The sequence below is a fragment of the Andrena cerasifolii genome, chromosome 15, assembly GCF_050908995.1.
Source record: "Andrena cerasifolii isolate SP2316 chromosome 15, iyAndCera1_principal, whole genome shotgun sequence".
In the NCBI taxonomy this organism is placed as follows: Eukaryota; Metazoa; Arthropoda; class Insecta; order Hymenoptera; family Andrenidae; genus Andrena; species Andrena cerasifolii.
The window spans coordinates 3862393-3883881 of NC_135132.1; the positions used below are offsets into that span (position 1 = coordinate 3862393).

The 21489-nt window shown below is 36.7% G+C and overlaps 1 protein-coding gene across 2 annotated transcripts in view; it reads right to left on the reverse strand.

The window, feature by feature from the left end:
* Positions 1–19464, reverse strand: part of LOC143377189 (E3 ubiquitin-protein ligase AMFR) — a 49643-nt gene extending 30179 nt beyond the window's left edge. The window contains exons 1-2 of one of the 2 annotated variants that reach the window (XM_076828224.1): positions 19020–19463; positions 4154–4435 (exon numbers count right to left, since the gene is read on the reverse strand). In XM_076828224.1, coding sequence (XP_076684339.1) covers positions 4154–4408 — 255 coding nt within the window. In that variant the 5' untranslated portion in view covers positions 4409–4435; positions 19020–19463. Of the gene's footprint in view, positions 1–4153; positions 4436–19019 lie in introns of both variants that reach the window. The other variant, XM_076828225.1, reaches the window with a different exon arrangement.
* Between the last annotated feature and the right edge of the window lie 2025 nt (positions 19465–21489).

Below are 21489 nucleotides of genomic sequence, written 5' to 3' on the forward strand. Positions count from 1 at the left end.
GCGGCACCCGGAGGAGAAATTCATCAGAGTGAAGTGCGCGTGGAGGGGGCCGTTCTCCTACGGCCCTACGGAGCAGGCGAAGAGGGGAAGGAGCCACTGCGGCTCGCGAGCCGCTAGTTGGACACGCCTGCTGTAGGCACTACTGAATATCCCTACACTGTAGGGATATTCAGATACTAGCTTTACTACTCGACTTCGCACGAAATTTAGATTCTTATTTTATAAAAAAATTTTATTTATTTTATTTTTGTGAAAATAGTCACATTCATCTGGATTAGCTAGGCATAATGAGCTGGGACACATTTCGTGATCCCAGAGTTTACCTTTCGAAAGTTTTTAGGCGACAAACAAACACACAACAAACATAGAAGCTTTCTGCTTTATATATTAAGATTAAGATACAATATTGTCTAAAAGTATCTGGACACTTATGTCTTTGCGGATATCTCTGATATATCTTATAAATATATTTTTCTTTATCGATTTATCATGTTATTTTACAAATATTATGCTACTATTGAATAAAATAAGCAATATTTATTAAACAATAATGTTGATAAAAATTGGGTAGAAACGTCAGAACCGTGAAAAAAATAGCTTTGGAAATTGAAAACAATTGCGGAAGAAATTTAAAAGGAAACTTTGCAAAAACTTGTCAGACTACCGCGATTGATATAAGCAATAGACGGATATGTAGAGGAAACGTGTATTTACCGCTTTTATGTCATTTGGTGGTGAATATTTTATATAGTTATGCACTCTAGTTCCTCTATGACAGGGGTGGCGAACTTATAGCATACGTGCCAGAGGGGGCGCGTACGAAATTTTAGATACACCTACGAAAATACTTTTGACCAGCTTCTACTATACGACAATGTGTATATCAAGTTATGATTTAATTTCAAAAATGGAATCATCAAAAAAATTATTCATCATGTGTCGAATAAAGTTGCCCCTGGTTAACTTTATTGGCCGAATAAAAAAATTAACTGTATTCGTCAAATAATCTAAAGTTGAAGTAACTTTTATTTGATCCATTATTTAAATAATTTTTTATTTAGTTAATGCCCAACTCTGGTTAATTCTTATGAAAATCTATGTTAACTTTTAAACATGTCTCAATAAAATTCTGCGATTTTTAATTTTTTACTAATTTTTCCCCTATTAAAAACTGCCCAGGACGTCAGCAATTCGATAAATAATATTTATAAATTTTTGGCACGCGCAGATAAAAAGGGTCGCCTCCCCTGCTCTATGATAACCAACCATTCAACTAAAACTAGGTTTATTAAAACATAGTTATATTATTATAGCATTAATGCGCTGTTTATCTGAACTCCCTACGTGTCCGGATCCTTTTGGACAGTAGTGTAACTATGTATGTAGATTCGGGGTTTATAGGTGATCTAGTATCGGGGTATTACTATTAGTTGGCTAACAACCAAAGACCTTTCACATGGCCCCCTTTTCCTGATTTCATCTACAAACCTCACTATTGCTTGGTGTGTCTCTACTGACGTAAGGGGCCGCCCTTAAATTACGTAAGGCTTTTAGGACAGGGGGTAGTCGTGAATTTCATACATTTTCTAACAAGTCAGCGTCTTACGTAATATTTTTTTTTAACCTAATTTTCAATATGAGTACCCCCAAAAAAATGTTACATTGCACATACGAAATTGAGTTAAATGAATTAAAAAATAAATAACTAAGAATTAAATAAACCCTTAAAAAAATTTAATAACTGAAAAAATGCAATGTAAAAAATATTACGTAAGGAAGAGGGAGGGGGTTGGAATATCAAGTCTTAGGAATGCTTATACTTGGGGAGGGAGGGGGTAAGAAATCGCCAAAAATTACCCTTACGTAATTTTGTATATTAGGGGTCGTCCTTAAATTTAAGGACGACCCCTAATATACAAAATTGCTCCAAAAATGCTTAACCTTCAGTGGCTCATACCATGGGAGAGTTCGTCGAACGGCACTTAAGGGGGTAGGTTACCCTCAAAATTTTCGAAAATCGGTTTTTAGGATGTTTGCATATTCCGCTAGCCTCATCTTTTCTACGTATTTTAAGCGCAACCGGGCCCCGAAATTCTAAAAAATGAAGGAATTACAGTAAAAAATGTACGAGCCTGCGCATGAGATCGGATAACGATGTCCAACTTTAAACGCGATTTCCCAGAAACTACGTTTTCCAAAACGGTGAACATAAAATCTCGAAAACCGCTCGAACGATTTAAATGAAAATTTACAGGGACTTGCAGGAAACTATTCCCCTCCATGTATTGGTAGCACATTTTCAATATAAATTCTTAAAAAAAAGATAAAAAAAATTTCCTACAAAAAAGGAAAAAATAAGAAACATCAACATAAAAATTGTATTAATTTGTTTAACAAAATTTTGCTTCCTATACAAGAAGGATACTGTCTTGCAGATTATAAAAATGCCTTTACTTTCTGTTTTAGGTAATTCACCTGTCCGGAATCGTGTCACACAATCAAACGGTGTACCCCGTACACGCTCTCACATTTATATTTATAACTTTTTTTCCTATAAATATATTCAAAATTTTCTTTTTGCGCATTAAAGTCAACGAAATGACGCTTAAAAAAGTATAACAAAAATTATCTCTATATTCATTTATTACTTCAGAATGTGCGTTTGAAGAAGGGCCTGATTTTGGGCTGTTGAGGGTGACCTACCCCCTTAATATCGGACGTTAGTTATATCTGTAACATTTAAAACGCTACCGAGCCGTTATTTCGCGTAAAACCTAGAGGGGACAGAAGGAACAACGATTACGTTTCGACACGTTCCAGTCGCGTGTGTGAGATCAATAAAATTGATTGTTGTGTTTGTCGGCAATCCGGTGCCATCGTCTAAATTATAGACTATTATACCTACCTACCAATTTTCGCGGCCAAAAGACGTCTGAGTTGCGTTACTGTACTTACACACGAGACTTGTGCTGCAGCCCCGAATGTTCTAACGATTATATTTCTGATCGCTGCCCATTACAGTGGACGAAAGAAAGTTTACAATTTTTAAAATCGCATAACTTTTTTAGAATTGATCCAAACGACATGAGTCTCTTTTAGAAGCTAGATTAGTTTGTTAAGCGACGAAATTTTAGGCATGTATACAACTTACTTAAATCTACAAACGGGTTTTTGAATTTTCATTACAGGCTGCCAAAAAATTTGAAAAAAAAAACGACATTTACTATTTTTTTTTGCTCTTCCGACCAGTTGCATTTTTTTCAAAACGACGAGACACCTCACTTAACAAACTAATCCTTCTAGATTCTAAAAAAAAACTCATGTCGTTTGGATCAATTCTAAAAAAGTTATGCGATTTTAAAAGTTGTAAAATTTCTTTTGTCCGCCACTGTATATCGAAACTGCTCTGAGTCACGTTGGAAACTTTTATTGTGCCTGGTATTAGGTGCCATTTGTTAATTTAAGTTAACTATTATGATACTATTGATTCTTTTGATTGCTGATATTGATAACTTATAAGTAAGGCAGACTAAAAAGAATAAAATATTATTTTTTCGCTTTTATTTAAGAGAAATCTTACTTTTATACCCAACATAATGCGAAGAATAAATTTATGTATAAAACCTAGCATTCAAATTACTAAAAAAAAATACTATTACATTTTGCAGTTATATCAATGAGCCTACGGTAGCGTTTCCCAACTTTTTTTCAGTCGCGACCCCCTTTTATAATATTCAAAGAACCTACAACCCCCCCCCCCCATATAAGGTAAATTAAAAAAGTAGGTAAAATCAGAATATAATTGTAACCCAACAATATTTAAAAAAAAAAACGTGGCGACTCTCCCCTGGAAAACACTTCGCGACCCACTTAGGGGTCACGACCCACCGGTTGGGAATCACTGGCCTACAGAAAAGCACGATTATCAGAGAAATAAAGCTTACTGAATTCTACAAAATTCTCTCGCGTCCCTTCTTTTACCTTGACGTTAAAAAAAATTCCTTTCACCTCATTTTCAAGATCACCCTGTATGTTTCCAGACTCTGCAATTATTTGTTTCCAAAACATTCCGTGTATTTTAGAGTCGCGTATCTATCCCAAGCACCAGATCGAAAACGAAATGTGTTAAAAAAAAAAGAAGTGGAACACTTACCCAGATGCATATTGGCTCGTCAAGCATGCATGTTATTAGTTCCTTGAAATGCATCACGAGGTTCCTTGGGTCAGAGTCAATATCGCCGGTGACTGTGTCCGCCCCGGTCTCCACGTACGTGTGATTGCTTTTCCAGGCAGGGTCCTTGATGATCTGAGCAGCATAGTACACCGAGCAGGAGAGCACGCCGAAACTGACTGCCGTGTACACCCGCAGGTTGGGGACCGGCAAGCGGTCCAAGAATTCCATCGGCATCTTCGCGTTCCTTAGTTTTCACTACTCCTAGAACAGAAATTATGTTCCGCTTATTAACTTTTCATTTCTGTATTTAATTCGGCGAAATCTTACTATACGTAATAACGATTACAGTAGTGCGCGATTAGCTGGTGCAGGCCTTGGACTTAATCGCATTAACTATCGAGGGAGGTGTTCCGGGAATTGCCGGAATTATCTCTTCCCGAGTGACAGTTAGAGTGAGACACGCCGAGAGCTCAGCGAGAGAGTTACATATTGCGCGTCTAACTCAAAGTTATTCAAATAATTATAATCGCGTTTGGTATCGTTTTCATCGCACGGACCCCAGTGATTCGATTACAACAATCTCATAATTGTAAAGTGAAAAATATGAAACGTTGATGTTTCTTATTTCGGCGGGTCATTAGCAGGTGTGTCATCGACGATCACGGGTCGAGATAATGCGGACGCTCGGCGAGCTCGGAGCCCCGAGCGACCAGTTCCAGGAACTGGTGGGGATGACTCCGCGCCAGCTAAGCCGAGTAAAACCTGCGTCAGCTAATCGGGCATTATTGTATAGAGATACTTATGTACCGAACGATAGCGAAGTTTGTAGAAGGAATAAAAAGAGTGCAGGTAGAAAAGATAGCAGATTATTGCAGGCGCTTGGTTGCTAGGTAACTAAAAAAAAAATTAAAATAAATAGTGTTTTGATACTGGATTGTCAGGAAAACATCGAATGTAGTTACGCTGTGAATTCACGCTGCGTGGTGGGTATGCGCACTGGACATCTCACTATTAGGAGCTTAAAATTAATCTGCGACACTAGCGGTCGCTACGCGAACTAATAATGGCCGACGCAGTTATACAATTCATTGCCGTCTACCAATTTTCACAGTATCGACGAACTGTATGCAGAAACAAATGTTGTGTAGCAAATTGTAACGCTGGAATGGACAATCATCTCAATTTAAGTTTTCATAAAATTCCCAAAAAGTGGAATAGGTAAAATTGTGCACATTACATACTTTTACATATCCCAATATTGTGTCTAAATGTATTGTCAACGTTTTTACTCTAAAAAATAACTTTTAAATAAACTTTTACGCTACTGGTTCCATATAAATATATAGTGAAGTGTATACCTGCGTCTTCCATATGTTACGCAACACGAGCGCCATCATTCCCGCGGTGATAGTTTTCTTTGCCAAATAGGTTGGTTTACTTATGTGGGTTTAAGGGGGTACAAGGGTATTAGACACTTAAAATGAACGGTTTCTTTTGGGTTGGATAGAAGGACAACTAATAACTCATACTCTGCACGGTTTACAATACTTTATTGTGGATATAACCCACATTTTAAGGGCAGGTAACCTTAAAAATATGAAAAAATTAAGGAAATACAAAGCACCTTAGATGGCGCTGCGCAATGCGCGCATCAAGACGGTGAACACCGTAAGTCAAGAACGGATCAATATTTTTAGTTGAAATTTTGACTGAACCTATAAAACATTTTTCTCCACAAGGTGGAGTTCGTTCATCAAGATCACAGAACTCTGGAAGTTTTTATTAAACATTCTTTGCAGAATTATACGAGGAAAAATGTACAAAGTTGATGTTTGTTGAATTAACTTCGCGAATATTTGTTAAAAATTTTCAATGAAGTCCCAGTTTGTAGATTTTGGGTCAGAGAAAATTCATTCGCAACAGTTTTGCTTTCAGATGAGTCATTCGACCGAAATCACGGTCACCACCTTGCCGCACGCATTGCGCAGCGCCACGGCCATATCTCTAGTACAGGCCGGAACATGTGATGTGGCAACGCCGCATGCAAAAGAAATCGAACACCAGTCCGCTCAAATTACTGACTTTTATTAGACATTGTATATACTATGTAATACATGACTGTGGTCTGTTAACAGGTCCCTACTGGGTTTTCCCAATTTTTTCTTAAAAAAAAATTATTCATGGGTCATTATTCACTATCCCGGGATTTTTTAAATTCTAATCCCGGGATTGGGTAATAGAAAATTTCAATGATTGAAGTGATTTATTGGGTGTTAAAATTTTACTATTTTATTTAGAAATAGCAAAGCATCTGAGGTATCATCTCCTAGCCGACTTCTTATTTTATTTCATTTACAAAGCTTGTAGGAGGAATTTATAACAAATATTCATATGCCAGATCCACCACCCTTAAAGAGACTCATCTCTTTTTTTATTCTTGTCAATAAATAAATATAGTTCAGTTAGTTATATGCGACTTAATATTTTTATTAAAATAAATCATCATCATCATCATCATCATTATTATTATTATTATTATTATTATTATTATTATGATTATGTTTATTTATTCTGTTTACTTTTATATTTTTCAATTGTTCATAAAGTATAATTCATATTTTTGAAAAATTCCGAAATTCTCGGGATTGGTTATATCAAATCCCGGGATTTTTGGAATCCAAAAAACTTGGTGGCTACTTAGGCAGCAAAATGAAATTACATTATACATATTTATGTGTTCCCTGCATATTTCCAAAGTTTCGTATATATTTTTTTTTAATTTTCGAGTGGAGGATGCAAGTATATAAAGCAGCTGCACATTTATGCATTTTAATATTCTATTATGAAAAAAAAACGCTGACGGCATGAGTTAGCTTTTGCATAAAATTGCCGGTAAATTATGTGTTAAAAGACGACTGGTAATACCCTGACGCAGATAATCTTCGGGTTACGATTCCGTTACGACACTTATATGCAAATCTCTTTCATCCACCAAGAAGTGTGTTTGCGAAAAATCACAAATGAATGCCACAACGTTCAATGAGTACAGAGAATGATATTTTTACATTGTAATTTTAATATTGCGACACTATTTTTTTAGTGTGATTTTTATCCCCTTCCTGGTCACACTGCGTTCAATGGGCCCGCTTCTTAACTTTGGAGCTTGATACCGGTAAGTTCGTGACTTTAAAATAGCATTAACCTGACATTTTACGGAAATTTGAGGTTTGATTGTCTCTTCTGGTAGAGACCGTCTGTTTTTGAATCAGAAAGTTCGTTGGTGAGTGGCAGCCGTTACAAAAACATCGGTCTTGAACGTGGGCCCATCGGACCCATGTGCGACCAACGTGTAAATTTTACCGAGGAAATGAAAATTTTGATTCTACTCTAATTCGAGAAATTTAATTTAATAAAATGTATGACTGTGACAATATTTTTTTTCCTCCAACTTATATGTCTGTATAATGAGTACGAACACAGAATGTATACATATATATGTGTGCCGAATGTGAAGGAGAAGGCTAGATTCAATTCTTTTCATTGTTTAAAAAGAATCATTATAATAATAATAAATATTTATTTCTCTAAATTAAACGTGTTTTTACTGCACAATTGACCATCTTCAGTTCTCAAAATAAATACATTTTTTGAAACGCACAGTATGAAACTGTATATTTTCTAAAATGACTATATCTTATTAGTATCAGCTAGAATCGGTACGAAAATTAATAGAAAAATAAAAAAGGTACGATTGTTTAAGTAAAAAAGTTCATTTTTTGGGACTACACCCTTCCGATCTTTTTGGTACATGTTGTCATTTCACTTCTTACTGAAACGCGACTATTCCATATATTCTACAATGTTCAAAGTGCGTACTATAATTTTTAGGACTCGATTCGACTGATACAGTTCGCACGGTGACTGTTTAACCTTTAGAGGGCCGGGATTTTTTCATTAAAATTTTAAATTTTATTTACTTAAAATTTATGCACATACACCACCAAAATGGCCGGCAAAGTACCCAAATTCTTAGGTGGCTACTATAGTGGCCAGCCCGGCCCTCTGAAGGTTAAAAATAGGCCGGGTCCATTGGACCCAGTGTGATCACCGCATAACTTTACAGAAGTGTAACCACGAAGGGTGAAAGCGTACGTTCGTGCAGCGGGTCAGTGATGTATTCTGTGTCAAAGTTCGATGTAATTAATCTGACTCGAAGCCTCAGCAATGCACAGAGCATCGTGCCTTTGATGTACACTTTGCTCAAAAACATTATGCCAACAACAAGCATAAAATACATGGAGAAGAAGCTACACCCCCTAGACATATTAAATAAAACAATATGTATCATTTGAATTAGTTAATACTTATTTCTTAGGTCCACAGGGCCAAAATTGTAGATTTTTGTGTTCCACAAGAATTCTCAAAAATTGGGAAAATATGTTTACTTATTTACTTACTTGCCACATTTCAGTGGGAATTTTTTTTTAACCCAAATATTTATTAAAAGATACGTCAGAGTAGGCTGCAGTAAAAATAACCGCCATATTAAATAAAAAAATATGTATCATTTGAATTAGTTAATACTTATTTCTTAAGTCCACAGGGCCAAAATTATAAATTTTTGTGTTCCACAAGAATTCTCAAAAATTGGGAAAATATGTTTACTTATTTACTTACTTGCCACATTTCAGTAGAAATTTTTTTTAACCCAAATATTTATTAAAAGATACGTCAGAGTAGGCTGCAGTAAAAATAACCGCCATCTTTGATTTTTTTTTAGATTCTGTTTATTAACGAAGAAATTTCTAGATTTAATTTTGTTCTACCTACGTAGCTATTTAAATAACTATTCGGTGCAGGAATTCAAAGGGTAGTTGCACCCTTATAAATACGGGCTGCTAGGAATAAATATGTGTCAAATATTTTTATCCACACCCTTATGCCGATTTCCATGGAAACCGGCGTATCACAGTTGATGTAAAATCGTTAGTTTCTTTGATTTGAAATAATCGTTACAGACGTGCTTTTCATAATCTATTGTGGGTAAGTTTGCGAGTAATTACCAAAAAAAAAAAATCGTCGGAATATATAAAATTGGCGAAGTTATTAATCGTTGAAGATAGCCCTGTACGGCGCGCCGCTGCAGGTGGTGTGCATCGATTCAGGTGAGTCAAGCATTTGCAAGCAAAATGCTTTGGGGTGAATACTTTATACACTAAAATCTACACAGTGGAAATTTGGTGATGAATTTGAAGAAAAATTGTGGAAGTTACACGCGAATCAATTTTTTCCAACATTTTTACGGAAGAAAATCGTCATTAATCAGTTATAAAATGTTTTATAAACATCCAATGTTGATGCGGGAATTCCATTCTGTAGAGGAAGGAATTCCACGCGTCCAGCAAAAATTTCGAGTGAAAATATTCATTGGTTCCAGAGTTATGATGTACACCGTGTCTGAAAATGGTGTTTGGAGAAAAACGGCTTCAAAGTTAAGTCCTCAACGTCCTTAAGTTACTCAACGGCGCAGTCAATTACGTTCGCTGCTGTAACTTCTACAATTATTTGAATTTCTTCATGAAACTTTGTTTAAAATGTTCGTAAAAGATAAGACTTTCAGAATCCGTGAAAAGAAAATTAATCGATTTTTTCATGCTGAAATAGTTTATTAGCCGCTTAAGGTAGTTCCTAACCAACTGTGTTAGTCAAATTAGAGTTGGGTAATAAACGATAAATATAAAGTAGTGTGATACTATAGAAATAATAATAATATTTTTTAACATCGTGTATATATATTTGAAAAAGTTCAATGTTAATATAAATAATTGTAATGCGAAAATAGAATATTAAATTGGTTAGCGTATTGGAGCAGCAGATCTGGCAACGTCGCATTCATTTGGAGCGTCTTTTATAACCAAAATGTCAGAAAAAATGTTCACATGAATTTGAATCGTCGTTCGCTATTTAAATATCTGAACATATCGATTGTGCGACGTTGCCACGTTGACTGCTCTACGGAATTTCTAAAATATTTGCACGTAAACCTATTTTTTATGGGCATTTACGAAGACGCCATGTGGTCAGTTTCGCAGAAATTAATTCATTTCGTGCCATTTCGATGTACTTTTGTGCCAATTTTGGTGCACTTCTTGAATATATTCTCCCTGTCATTTAAGAAGGAACCTGCCGACCGACGAGTTCAGACCGGTTCTGCGCAGGTTGACGCTCATTGGTGCCGGGAGAAGCCACTATTGGCTGTACCCCCACCAACGCTTTTTCGGAGCCAATGAGCTCATTCTACATGCGCGAAACGGGTTCCTTCTTAATTGATAGGGAGAATAGTCTTCCTGTTTACAGAAAAAAAACCTGAAACTATAAACCCCCTTTTTTCCGACTCCGCCATACGTCACTGCGTTAAAATGCATCAACTTTAATTAACAAATTCTCGATAACTATGAGGTAAACCGATTTTAAACTTTGTACAAGGGTTTCCTGTATTCCAAATTAGTTTTGAACGAAATTTAAAAGAATTCTTGAATCTAGTAGAATTCTAAGGCGAAAACAGACTGTTATGACAAATTGAAACCCTGATACCATGCCACAGTATTTTGTTAATTATTAACAAAAAGCTAGTCCTCACCGATTTCGATGACCTTGAAATATGTTATCGGGAGTATAATTCTGAAAAAAAATTTCCTATACATGTCACCATCGCTCAACCTTAATTCCCGAGGTATTCGCAAAACATATTGTTGACGAGGACCCATGAGGTCACCTGAGTCGGAAATGTGTGAATTTGCAGAAAATAAAAACGCACTATCACGCGCGAGGATGGTGCTGTGACGCGATACGCACGAGGTGACTTCAGTGTGATTCTTATACAAAAGAAATACCGTAAACGAACACGTACGTAAAACGATATCGCACACTTTTTGCCCGTGACGTGAGTTTACGCAGAAATAGGAAACAGATAGCAGTCTGTTTCCGCCTTTAATGCAATACGAATACCTAATAACTAATTATACAGTTCGCTGTTATTGGCATGATATTTCTTGTTGAACTATGCCACAAAAATGACAAGGGAACTTGTTTGAGAAAAAATTGCTTGTATTTAAAAACTAATTTTTATTAAGTCTATACTAAAAAAGAGAATATTTTAAAATTAAAAATTTTCATTTAAAAATAATTAAAATTCTAATTAAATTTGCGCTACAAAATGGGTTTAAATACACAATGAATGGTCGCCTGCCAATTTGAATGTTTCTCTGCGGACGCCCTTGGAACATCGGCAACCCGAAAATTCCGATCTTTTTGAAACTTTGCAGGTTTGTAGAGGATCTCGATAGAATTGTCTGATACCTCTGCTGAGGTCCCCTACAAACCTGCAAAATTAAAAAAAAAAAAAAAAATCGGTTACCGATTTTGCGGGTTACCGATTTTGCGGGTTACCGATTTTGCGGGTTACCGATGTTCCATTGTGAGAAAGAGCTAGCCGGCTCAATAATGGTCTCCAAATTTGCAGGTCACGTGGTCAATCAATTCAATTTTGAGCTGTTCCTCCGAATGGCCCCGGTGGCCGATCGCCACGAGGTTTGAGGGGGAGGGTGGGGAGGGTGTGTGGGCCCTAAATCTAAAATTGTTGCTTCGGGAATTTATTACTTTCCGAGATATTAGTAAAGAACTTTTAGTATTTCTGTTGACTTGTTCCGACACAACGCATTCCACTTTCCAACTTGTTCCGGGTATTAGTATTGGTGGGGGTAGATCAGTGGAGGGGGCGCGTAAAGCATGGTAGCGAACCGACGTGAGTTTGGAGATTTGAACGAGAAACTTGCGGATAAGATCCATCCTATTATACAGGGTCTCCCCCTAGGGGAGGGTGGGGAGGGGAGGGGGTGGATTCTACAGGCCAAAATAAGACGAAAATATAGAATACAATTTTTTAATATTGCGATTCGTTTTCGAGAAAATTAGCTCTGAATTTCAGCTAAATACGAGTGCCTTTTAGGCGCCTGACTCGTCCAACTGTCCGTAGAACAAATTGGGGAGGCGGGGCAGGGTGGATCCCCGTTAGGGCTACCTGTACGCAGTTAGAAAAAAATAATTTGTAAAAAAAAATTAACAATATTTTTTTATTAATATTTCGGAAACTAATAAATACCCGAAGCTACAATTTTAGATTTAGGGCCCACACCCCCTCCCCACCCCTCCCCCAAACCTCGTGTCGATCGGTCACTGGGGCCATTCGGAAGTATATCCCAATTTTGCCCGAATAATTCACGCGATGCATAAATATGCGAACTTTCGCAATTTGCGTACGCTACGGAAATCGGGCACGGACATTTGTGTGACTTGCCTTCAACTTTTCAGCGAGCCCCTCTGCACGAGCGTTATCTTCAAGGCTGGCATCCCCGTTACGAAATTTTGCGGACTAATATTGGCACGTTTCCACGCATTTCGCATACATTCCGAACCCCAGAGGCGGCGGAGTTTCCTTTTTTAAATTCACGAGGGATACGACGCCTCGGTCGAGCTTTATCTGCGATCGTTCTGGCGTGTCTAGGAAGAACTTGCGACAGGGAGGAGGTAACGATTCCCATTGAAAGTATTCATTCGATTTGAAGTAAATTGAGCGAGCAGCGGGATCGGTGTCAAGTGTCTTGGAATGGAATTTCCCGGTGTTATCCTCTAATCGGTTTAATCTGTCTAATCTGTCTAATCAGTCTTCGAACCCTGCTTTCTAACAAACAGATTAACAGGGGTATTGATTGTCCCATCATTATTTGTTGATTTTTAAAAATGCACAGTCACCTAGAAACGTCTAAATAGGTACACTCTATGAAATTGAAATGTTATATAAAAAGGCAATATGTAAAATAAATTTTTAAGCGAAACGATTTTATTTAACTTGATCAATAATGCAGTAAAGGGTAAAAAATAATTATTTTCACCGTCGAAATTGTAGCAGGTAGAGGAAAATAATTATTCTTGACTTTTTAGTGCATATAATTACTGATCGAGTTAAATAAAATCGTTTCACTTAAATTTTATTTAATTTTTTGCTTTTAAGGGTTTGCCTTTTTGCAACCAATTTTTTTCTTACGAATTCTCCGCTCAAATATCCCTTTCAAAACTTTTGAAAGAAATTTAAAGTTAAAAATTAACTTTAATTAATTAAATAATAAATTTTGTTAATTAATTTTAACCAGTTGTGATTTTTAACAAATTACAATTATTTTTAGCAAGTTTCAAGTCGATTGGATTTGTGGAAATGGTTTAAAATTTTAGGGGGTGCAATTCCTTCACACCCGGGGAGGGGTGTTTTTTCCAAAATTTTGTATTGTCATCATAACTACGCACGCCTGCAAAGTTTCAAGTCGAATGGACTTGTGGAAGTGACTTAAAATTGAGTTACACGATTTAAACCATACAGACAGGGGAGTGAATTTAAATAAAATTGTTTAAAAAACGGTAAGTAGTTACAGTCATTTTTATGGGTGTATAATTATGATCATAGCCATTTGTAGATTTTTCTTTTTGCGTTTTTGAACACTTTTTCAATTAAACGTCGAAGAATAATTAAATAGTGGTTTTGTAACCTGCCATAGTTGTACCAACCAATAGTGGCACCTGCAATGCGCATGCCCAAATGAAAGGTGGGCGGAGTTTTGATGCAAACATTCTGCAGCGCAAATTCTGTAGGGATAGCAATGACTACACCAGAAGTCATTTAAGAAAGAACCCGTTTCGCGCATGTAGAATGAGCTAATTGGCTCCGAATAAGCGTTGGTGGGGGTACAGCCAATAGTGGCTTCTCCCGGCACCAATGAGCGCCAACCTGCGCAGAACCGGTCTAAACTCGTCGGTCGGCAGGTTCCTTCTTAAATGACACGGAGTATAAATTTAGAGACACGCAATTTAAAAATTGATTTTCTTACCCTTTACCTTAAAGCCTTACCTCACTATTGCTTGGTATACGTACCATTCAATTGACTACTACAAATAAAAATTGTAAAAATAAAAATGTTATATTGTAGCCTCGGCAGATGAATTACTTATTTATTTCTGGCATTGTAACTCTGAGCAACTTACGCGAATAAAAATTAAACAGAACCACGCTCTTTATCAATACCATCTTTTACCCCCAAAAATTGCAATCTCGTAATTTTCAAAAATCTGACAGCTAAATTTTCGAGTACACTTTTGGTCGCACCAAAACAATTTCGTATGAAGATTGTTCGATTCGTCTTATTTTATTCAACGAAATATTAACAAAAAAAATATAGTTTCCCATTCAAAATGTGAAGCTGGACTTGGAACGCGTCTTAGGAATAAGAATGTAATTTCTTTTCTGCTAGATTTTATGTGAAAAATAAAAAAAAATATTTCCTGTTTGATAGAATGAGTAGTTTGGGCGTTATTTAAAACATTTGCATTGGGACACTCTGTATATTGTACCGCGTGAACGTTTAGAAATTGTTGGCCTCGGATGCTATTTCGTTATCAAAACGTATTAACCTCAATGGTGATGCAACAGAAGAAACATAAGCCGCGCGGGTTCTCCATGTTATTTGGATCACATATTGAAGTGTTACACGAAAAACCCACAAATGTTCGCTTACAAACTGACAAGCTTAACGATACATCTCGTCTGTCAGCAGAGAATATTGCAAGTTGCCAAGAGTAATTTCGTAGCTGTTCGTCATAGGTTTGAACATTTCCAACGAAAAATACCTAGTTGAAATATCACGTATTGTTCGATTAAATGTTTGTTATTCCAAAAGGTAAGTTCTAAATAAAAATAGTATTAACAGGTTGGCTAAAATAAAAAGCGGTAAGTGTTATTTTGTTTATTATACGTTGATTATTAACGAACATTTGTTGTAGCCATGAGTGATTTATGAATTTTTTTTAGTAACATTTTTAGTTAACATAGTTTTCACTAGTAACATATTTTTATATATGTGTGTATTATTACTTTTGTTCATACAGCACCTTCCTTTAAACTGCAATGTATATTTGATGTTATTTTATTTAATATTTCAGAATTATGAGGGGATACATTTTTATTTTTTTATTATGTATTTTTATGTTGGCTCATTGTGTGCTATCTTGTATATTTTACACTTTTTTCACTTAACATTATAATATTATTGTTTTATAGTGTATTCTGTTTTTATTCCATTTTCCAAAAACGGAAAATTCTCCCCAATGAAGTTCTACTACTTGAAGATCACTAGTTTTCCCGGCTGTTTTTTGGATTCTAAAAATCCTGGGATTCGATATAAATAATCCCGAGCGCGTCGGGATTTTTTAAAAATGTGAATTACTGTATGAACACCTAAAAAATATAAAAATAAACAGAATAAATAAACGTAGGCATTTCATAATAATAAGGACAATAATAATAATAACAATGATTATTATTAAGTGGCATATAACTAACTAAACTATATTTATTTTTACAATGATATTCTCACTTTCCACAATCTATTTCGAAATCGCGCGAGTTGCACTTCGCAACTTGTCTGAACCTTACCGTAAACTCGGGTGAGTTTGCCCACCGGGGTGACTTTGCCCACTTTTTTTACTCTCACTGAAAAATTACCATATACTCGAATTCGCTATTATTTTTTTCGTTTGACCTTGGAGAAATTATTGCTATCGATTACAAAACACCATATGTTCTAATTACTTCACAATAAAGTAAAATAAAGTTGCTCCCAAAAGTGAGAAATGTCACCCCGGCGCGGGCAAAGTCACCCCAGTTTGCGGTGTGTACATTGGGTGCTTTGCTGTTTCTTCGTTTGCACTTCCAAAAAATCTTCATCATTATGAAGAACCATTGTTTACTGATATTATCTACTTATTGAGACTTTATTACTCTTCATTATTCTACTGTTTTTATTGTTAAAATTGATTTTAGCCGATGTTTCAGACTAATAATAGAAAGCAAGTTTGTTTACTTTAAATAAAGATGTCGAATTTTAACACATAATAAATCATTTTAATTATTCCTGAAATTTGCGGTAATTATTTACTGTAGCGATTCCTCACCGATTTTCATGAAATTTGGATAAGCTGTAAAGCTCCACATTCTGAGCAACTTTTTCCTATACATGTTACCGCCGCTCGGTCTTAGTTTCCGAGATATTCGCAAAAATATTTCTTACATCTCTTTTGGTGTTATAATTTGGGTTACTGTTAGGTTAGGTTCAGTATAAATAAATATAAGTGCACTTCACATTCAACATTATTTTCAATTATTATTAAGAACCCGAGAACGGCGGAGAGGAAACGAAAGAGTCGACACTTTAATACTTTGTCTCGCTCCGTCTTTCAGCCCGAGCTCGACTCGCAGGCAGGCCCACAATGCATCAGCGCAACTTTTTCCTATACACGTTACCGCCGCTCGACCTTCGTTTCCGAGATATTTACGAAAAACTTCGGTTGACTTATTCCGACCCAACGCATTGCACGTTACAACTTGTCTCGGGTATTAGTATTGGTTGGGTCTAGATTAGTTCGGGGGGCGGGCGCGTAAGGCATGATGGCAAACCGGGTTGAGTCGAGGTGTGAGGGGAGCCCCCACACATCCAATAGGTGCTCTAGAACGCACTCTCTTCCCAGCAAAAAAATTATGTTTTAGAAACAGAGTCGGGGCTGACGGGCATCCGCAATTTTCTGGTTGAAATCTCCAAACTTACATCGATTTGCTACCACGCTTTACGCGCCCCCGCACTAATCTAACCCCGACCTATACTAATATCCGGGACAAGTTGGAAAGTGGAATGTGTTATGTCGGAATAAATCAACAGAAGTTTTTCGCACATATCTCGGAAACTAAGGCCGAGCGGCGGTAACATGTATAGGAAAAAGTTGTTCAAAATGTGGAGCTTTATAACATATCCAAATTTCATCAAAATCGGTGAGGAATCGCTAAAGTGAATAATTACCAAATTTTCCATTACCCAATCCCGGGATAGACTTTCAAAAATCCCCAAAAATCTCACAAGGTGGGGAAGTAGTTTTAAATGTTTCAATCTGTGCATTGGAAGATAACAGCAACTAACAAGGGAACATTCCTAATCCGAAAATTCTGAACTTAATGAAAGTACGTATGAAAGTATATTGGAGTATGCAAGGACCAATTCTTTTTCCTGCAGAAATTCAGTCTGAGGGGGTGAAATCAGCCCTCAAGTTTATCGCGTTTTTTCGTCTCTTTAATATAATTTTATTTTTCTTTTGGCAGTGTGATGGAGCATATCGAAATGAACAATTCTTATATTTAAAATTCGGAGTGAATTTCTGTAGAAAATAGAATTGCTCCTTGCATACTGCAATATGCTCTACATTCGCACAGAGTTTCATTAAAATCAGAATCTTCGGCTTGTAAATCGTAAAGCAGATTTACAGTTTATAAAACAAATCAATCACATTACTCTAATTAAATTATAGTACTCCTATCACAATCACTTTCTGCAAGAATACTGCAGAAATGGATGCAGTACCTTTTGTCTCGCATTGCATAAGAGAACACGAAGCATTCTGGGAACAATTCGAAATTTAAACGACTGCTTACAAAAGTAGTTCTGCAAACGTTTATATAAAGAATTACTTAAACTACTCTATAGATGTGTGTGCTCCTTTTAATACAAATTTCCAGTTTGGCAATCGATGACTGTCGACGGAGAATCGGCTTGAGGTCCCAAGTATCACGTTTCAAAAGGGCAGATCTTGATCGCTCTGGATTTCGTGTCAATCACCTCGCGCACTGCTTGCCCGCTTGTCCGCCTATTGATTGATTTATTCCGTAAATCATTCTTGTATCACTCGGGCCACAGGAATTCTTGAAGCCATGTGTTCTTCATTCGCTAACTACTTACTTGATCGTTTTGTTTACCAACTTAACCTTTCGGCCTCTACTATCCCAATATACACCACAATCCACATAATTACACAGTTACTTATCTATTTCGTTTAATCGTTCAACCGCACCTGCCCGCCACATGCGCGCCCGGCTGGTGGCTACCTCCTATGTATATTCCCTTAATCAAGTACAACACCACGAAACGGATTCACTGAAACATTACTTCCGTTCTATCTTAATTTCGCAACACTTAAACTGCCACCAACCAACCCCCATGTAGAATCAATCTTACAACTACTTTAACCCTACCTACGTACCACGAACACCACAAATCTGACTCCGTTCGATATAGCCCCATCGACCTTTTTATTCGCTTCCCTGTTTATCCGCGTACTTAACTCAACACTCCAACGTTTTGTGTGTCTCAGGGAGTCTGCCGCCCGCCCCTTTCTTTCCCCATAATTGTTCATTCGTCCGCATTACCCCTACCCACCTTGCGCCTCCTTCAATTTGTATTTTGCTTTTCCTCTGTGTTTTTTACACAGGATTGGCGTTTCAGAATTTTGCTTATATATTTGCCCAACGAACATTATTATTATTATATATTTTTAGTCATTCCCATTTCTCCCTCCTCTCTCTCTCCTTCGAGTTCCAGCAGCAGCAACCGCACCGGGAGAAAGAAAGGTGAGGTGGGTGATGTGTGCTGCGGTCACCCATCTTTCCCCAGTACACCGCCCGTGATGCTTGACTTCGGTGATCTAACGAGAACCGGTGTAATCATCACGGCTACGGCCGCTGGTTGTCCTCTTCAATCGTCTTTCACTTACAAACTCGTCCCAACGAGCTCGATCGTCCACGTAGAATTTTCTGCTCGACACCCGAATGTACCGGATCACGCGCGTCGAATGACAGATTCGATGTAATCGGCTGCGTATAAAAAAGACGCTACCGTCGATACGGAACAAGTGGACTCACCTGGAGGCTGACGATTCGAGCACGTTGGTCCTTAATCCATCGCCGGAACGGCGACAGATATTCCCGAAGATGAAAGAGCGGCCCGGCTTGGAATACACTTAATGCATATCCGCACTGAATCGACGAAAACAAAAAAAAAAAACAGAATCACTGAGCGAGTATGCCCGCACGGGACGTGACACCGGAAGCCTGTCGCAGGCGCAAGACTTTCTCGGCCGAAATTGTCCGCCAGCTAACAGCACCGCGATTCGTCGCGGTTTTACATGGCACACGTGCGAACGGACTCGCCGAGCGACCGTACGCCGATAGTTTCCCCAGTTGGCCAACGGCTTTTCTCACTATCGCCCGTTTAGGAGGAGCCACGGGATATTATTGCGACAGAATATGACACAATGTGTCACAACAACTGCAGTGCCCGAAATCGCTGAGGAGACTGAGTGACACAGTCGATAAAGAAGTATCGATTGGGCTGGGTGCCGCAGAGTGGGGGACCGAGAGTGGTGCTTTGGCTCGCCGCTTGCCCTTCTTATCGATTCGGCGCGCGGAAATTTAAATGGGAAATTGCTCGGTGGGGTTATCAGGCTGGTTCATATGGAATTGCCTAAATAAAAATATTGTTCTGCTTCTTCGATAATCTATTTAATTTATCCTTTTGAGTTTCTGTGACATTTCTCGAGTCGTAAGCCACCACCATAAACAAAGGAACAATATCTTTGCACCAACTCAATTTTCTTTTAATTTTATATGTGATTATAATTTTTTATGTGGTTGGTATTTGGTTTGAATGGGTATTAAATTCTTTGGTTCGTTTTCGTGAACGTAAATATTTTTAGAAATAGGAAAGGGGACAGAAATTCGTGAAGGGGATTATTTTAACAATACCGTTTAATAAATAAGTGTTGTTTAAACGCGTTATTTTGATTGGTGATTGGAATGTGATTCTGTTCTTGAAGAAAATAAAATGTTCTCTTTTTCATTCTGTACCCTGAAATAAGTAATAAATAAGTACAGTAGAAACTTCATTAAATTTATAGCTAATACAGCTTATTTACGTTTTTCAAATTGCTCATGCTATATTTAAACGACAGAAATAAAAAAAAATGGAAAGACGGTCTTTTACAGATCTAAATGGATGAAAAATAAATTTCGTGCGTTCAATTGAAGCAAGTTTCTCTTATGTTTTGCATTTAGAAAGCGAAATTGATGAAAGTGAAACCAAACAAAAAAATATAATGTTTTGTTCGTACTTTTCTTCAATAAAAATATAGCTGGAAATGAAACGTTGTCTAGAAAGCGAAAGACTTTCACTAAATAGATGATCTGCAAGAAAGTACAGAGGCAGATTGTAAAGAATGTGTCAATATTTTCGTCCTTTCTAATAGTTACTACAAAATATTGACGATTGATTATATTTTTTATGGAACCATTTTCTTTGATAGAAATAACGCCTAATATCGCCAATAAAGAAATTATTACTTTGTTATAAAACTCGAATTTTATTGTAGACAATTCGAAGACCTGTGTCAGAAATTGGTTCTTAAAAATTAATTAAAAATTATTGTCGTAATATTGACCTGTTTTATAGTTTAATTGTAAGATACGCTTCACTGAATATTCTAGTATACTACTTTGATAATTCTTACTGATGATAAGTAAAAGAACATAGCCCGAATTTGAATCACGCGCGCTGGAAATCGAACTTCGAAACTTTAGTTCAATATAGTTTGAAAATAAAGGCTTTGATTGCAGAATGGTAAAAGACTTCTATTTGTTTCTTGTATGGGACATTTTCCCATAATAATTTCTTCCACTATTTTGAGTGAAGATATATATATATACCTGATTTTTGTGAAGATTATGGAATATACGTTCAACAATGAACGATAATGTAAAATAATTGTTAATTAAGATAAATGTATAGTTTTCGTTACGTTCAAGAAATTGTGCGAGTCGAAGATATCAAATGCTTTATCAAAGGAAGAATCTGAACGTGTACGCCATCTTTCAATCATTTCACGAATCCTGTTGAACTGATGGTACCAGAGGCGCCAAATTTAAAATTCTTTGCACATTGAGCAGTAAAGAAACGATAAAAGATCGCTGTGAAGAAAATAAATTTACACCTAAAACTACCTTAATTCAAGGTAGAGAGCTCACAGTTTTAGATAGGATACTTGAAAATAGTATCAGATCGTATCAGATGTAAGAAAACACAACAGAAATTTCGTTTTATTAATTTTGATGTTCCGGCATATGTCTGATAACAATAAGGAATTAAATTAACAATCAATGTTGCATGCTGAAGAGTAAAATTTTCGTTATTTTGCAAATAATGGGCATGTTATATAGTAAAATGGGCAGAAGTAACTGATGGTCGACTCATTAAAAAATAAGATAGATATAGCCAAATATCATAGGTAACTAATGGGGAAGATGACTGCAACTTTTTCCCACCCGCCACCAGCACACG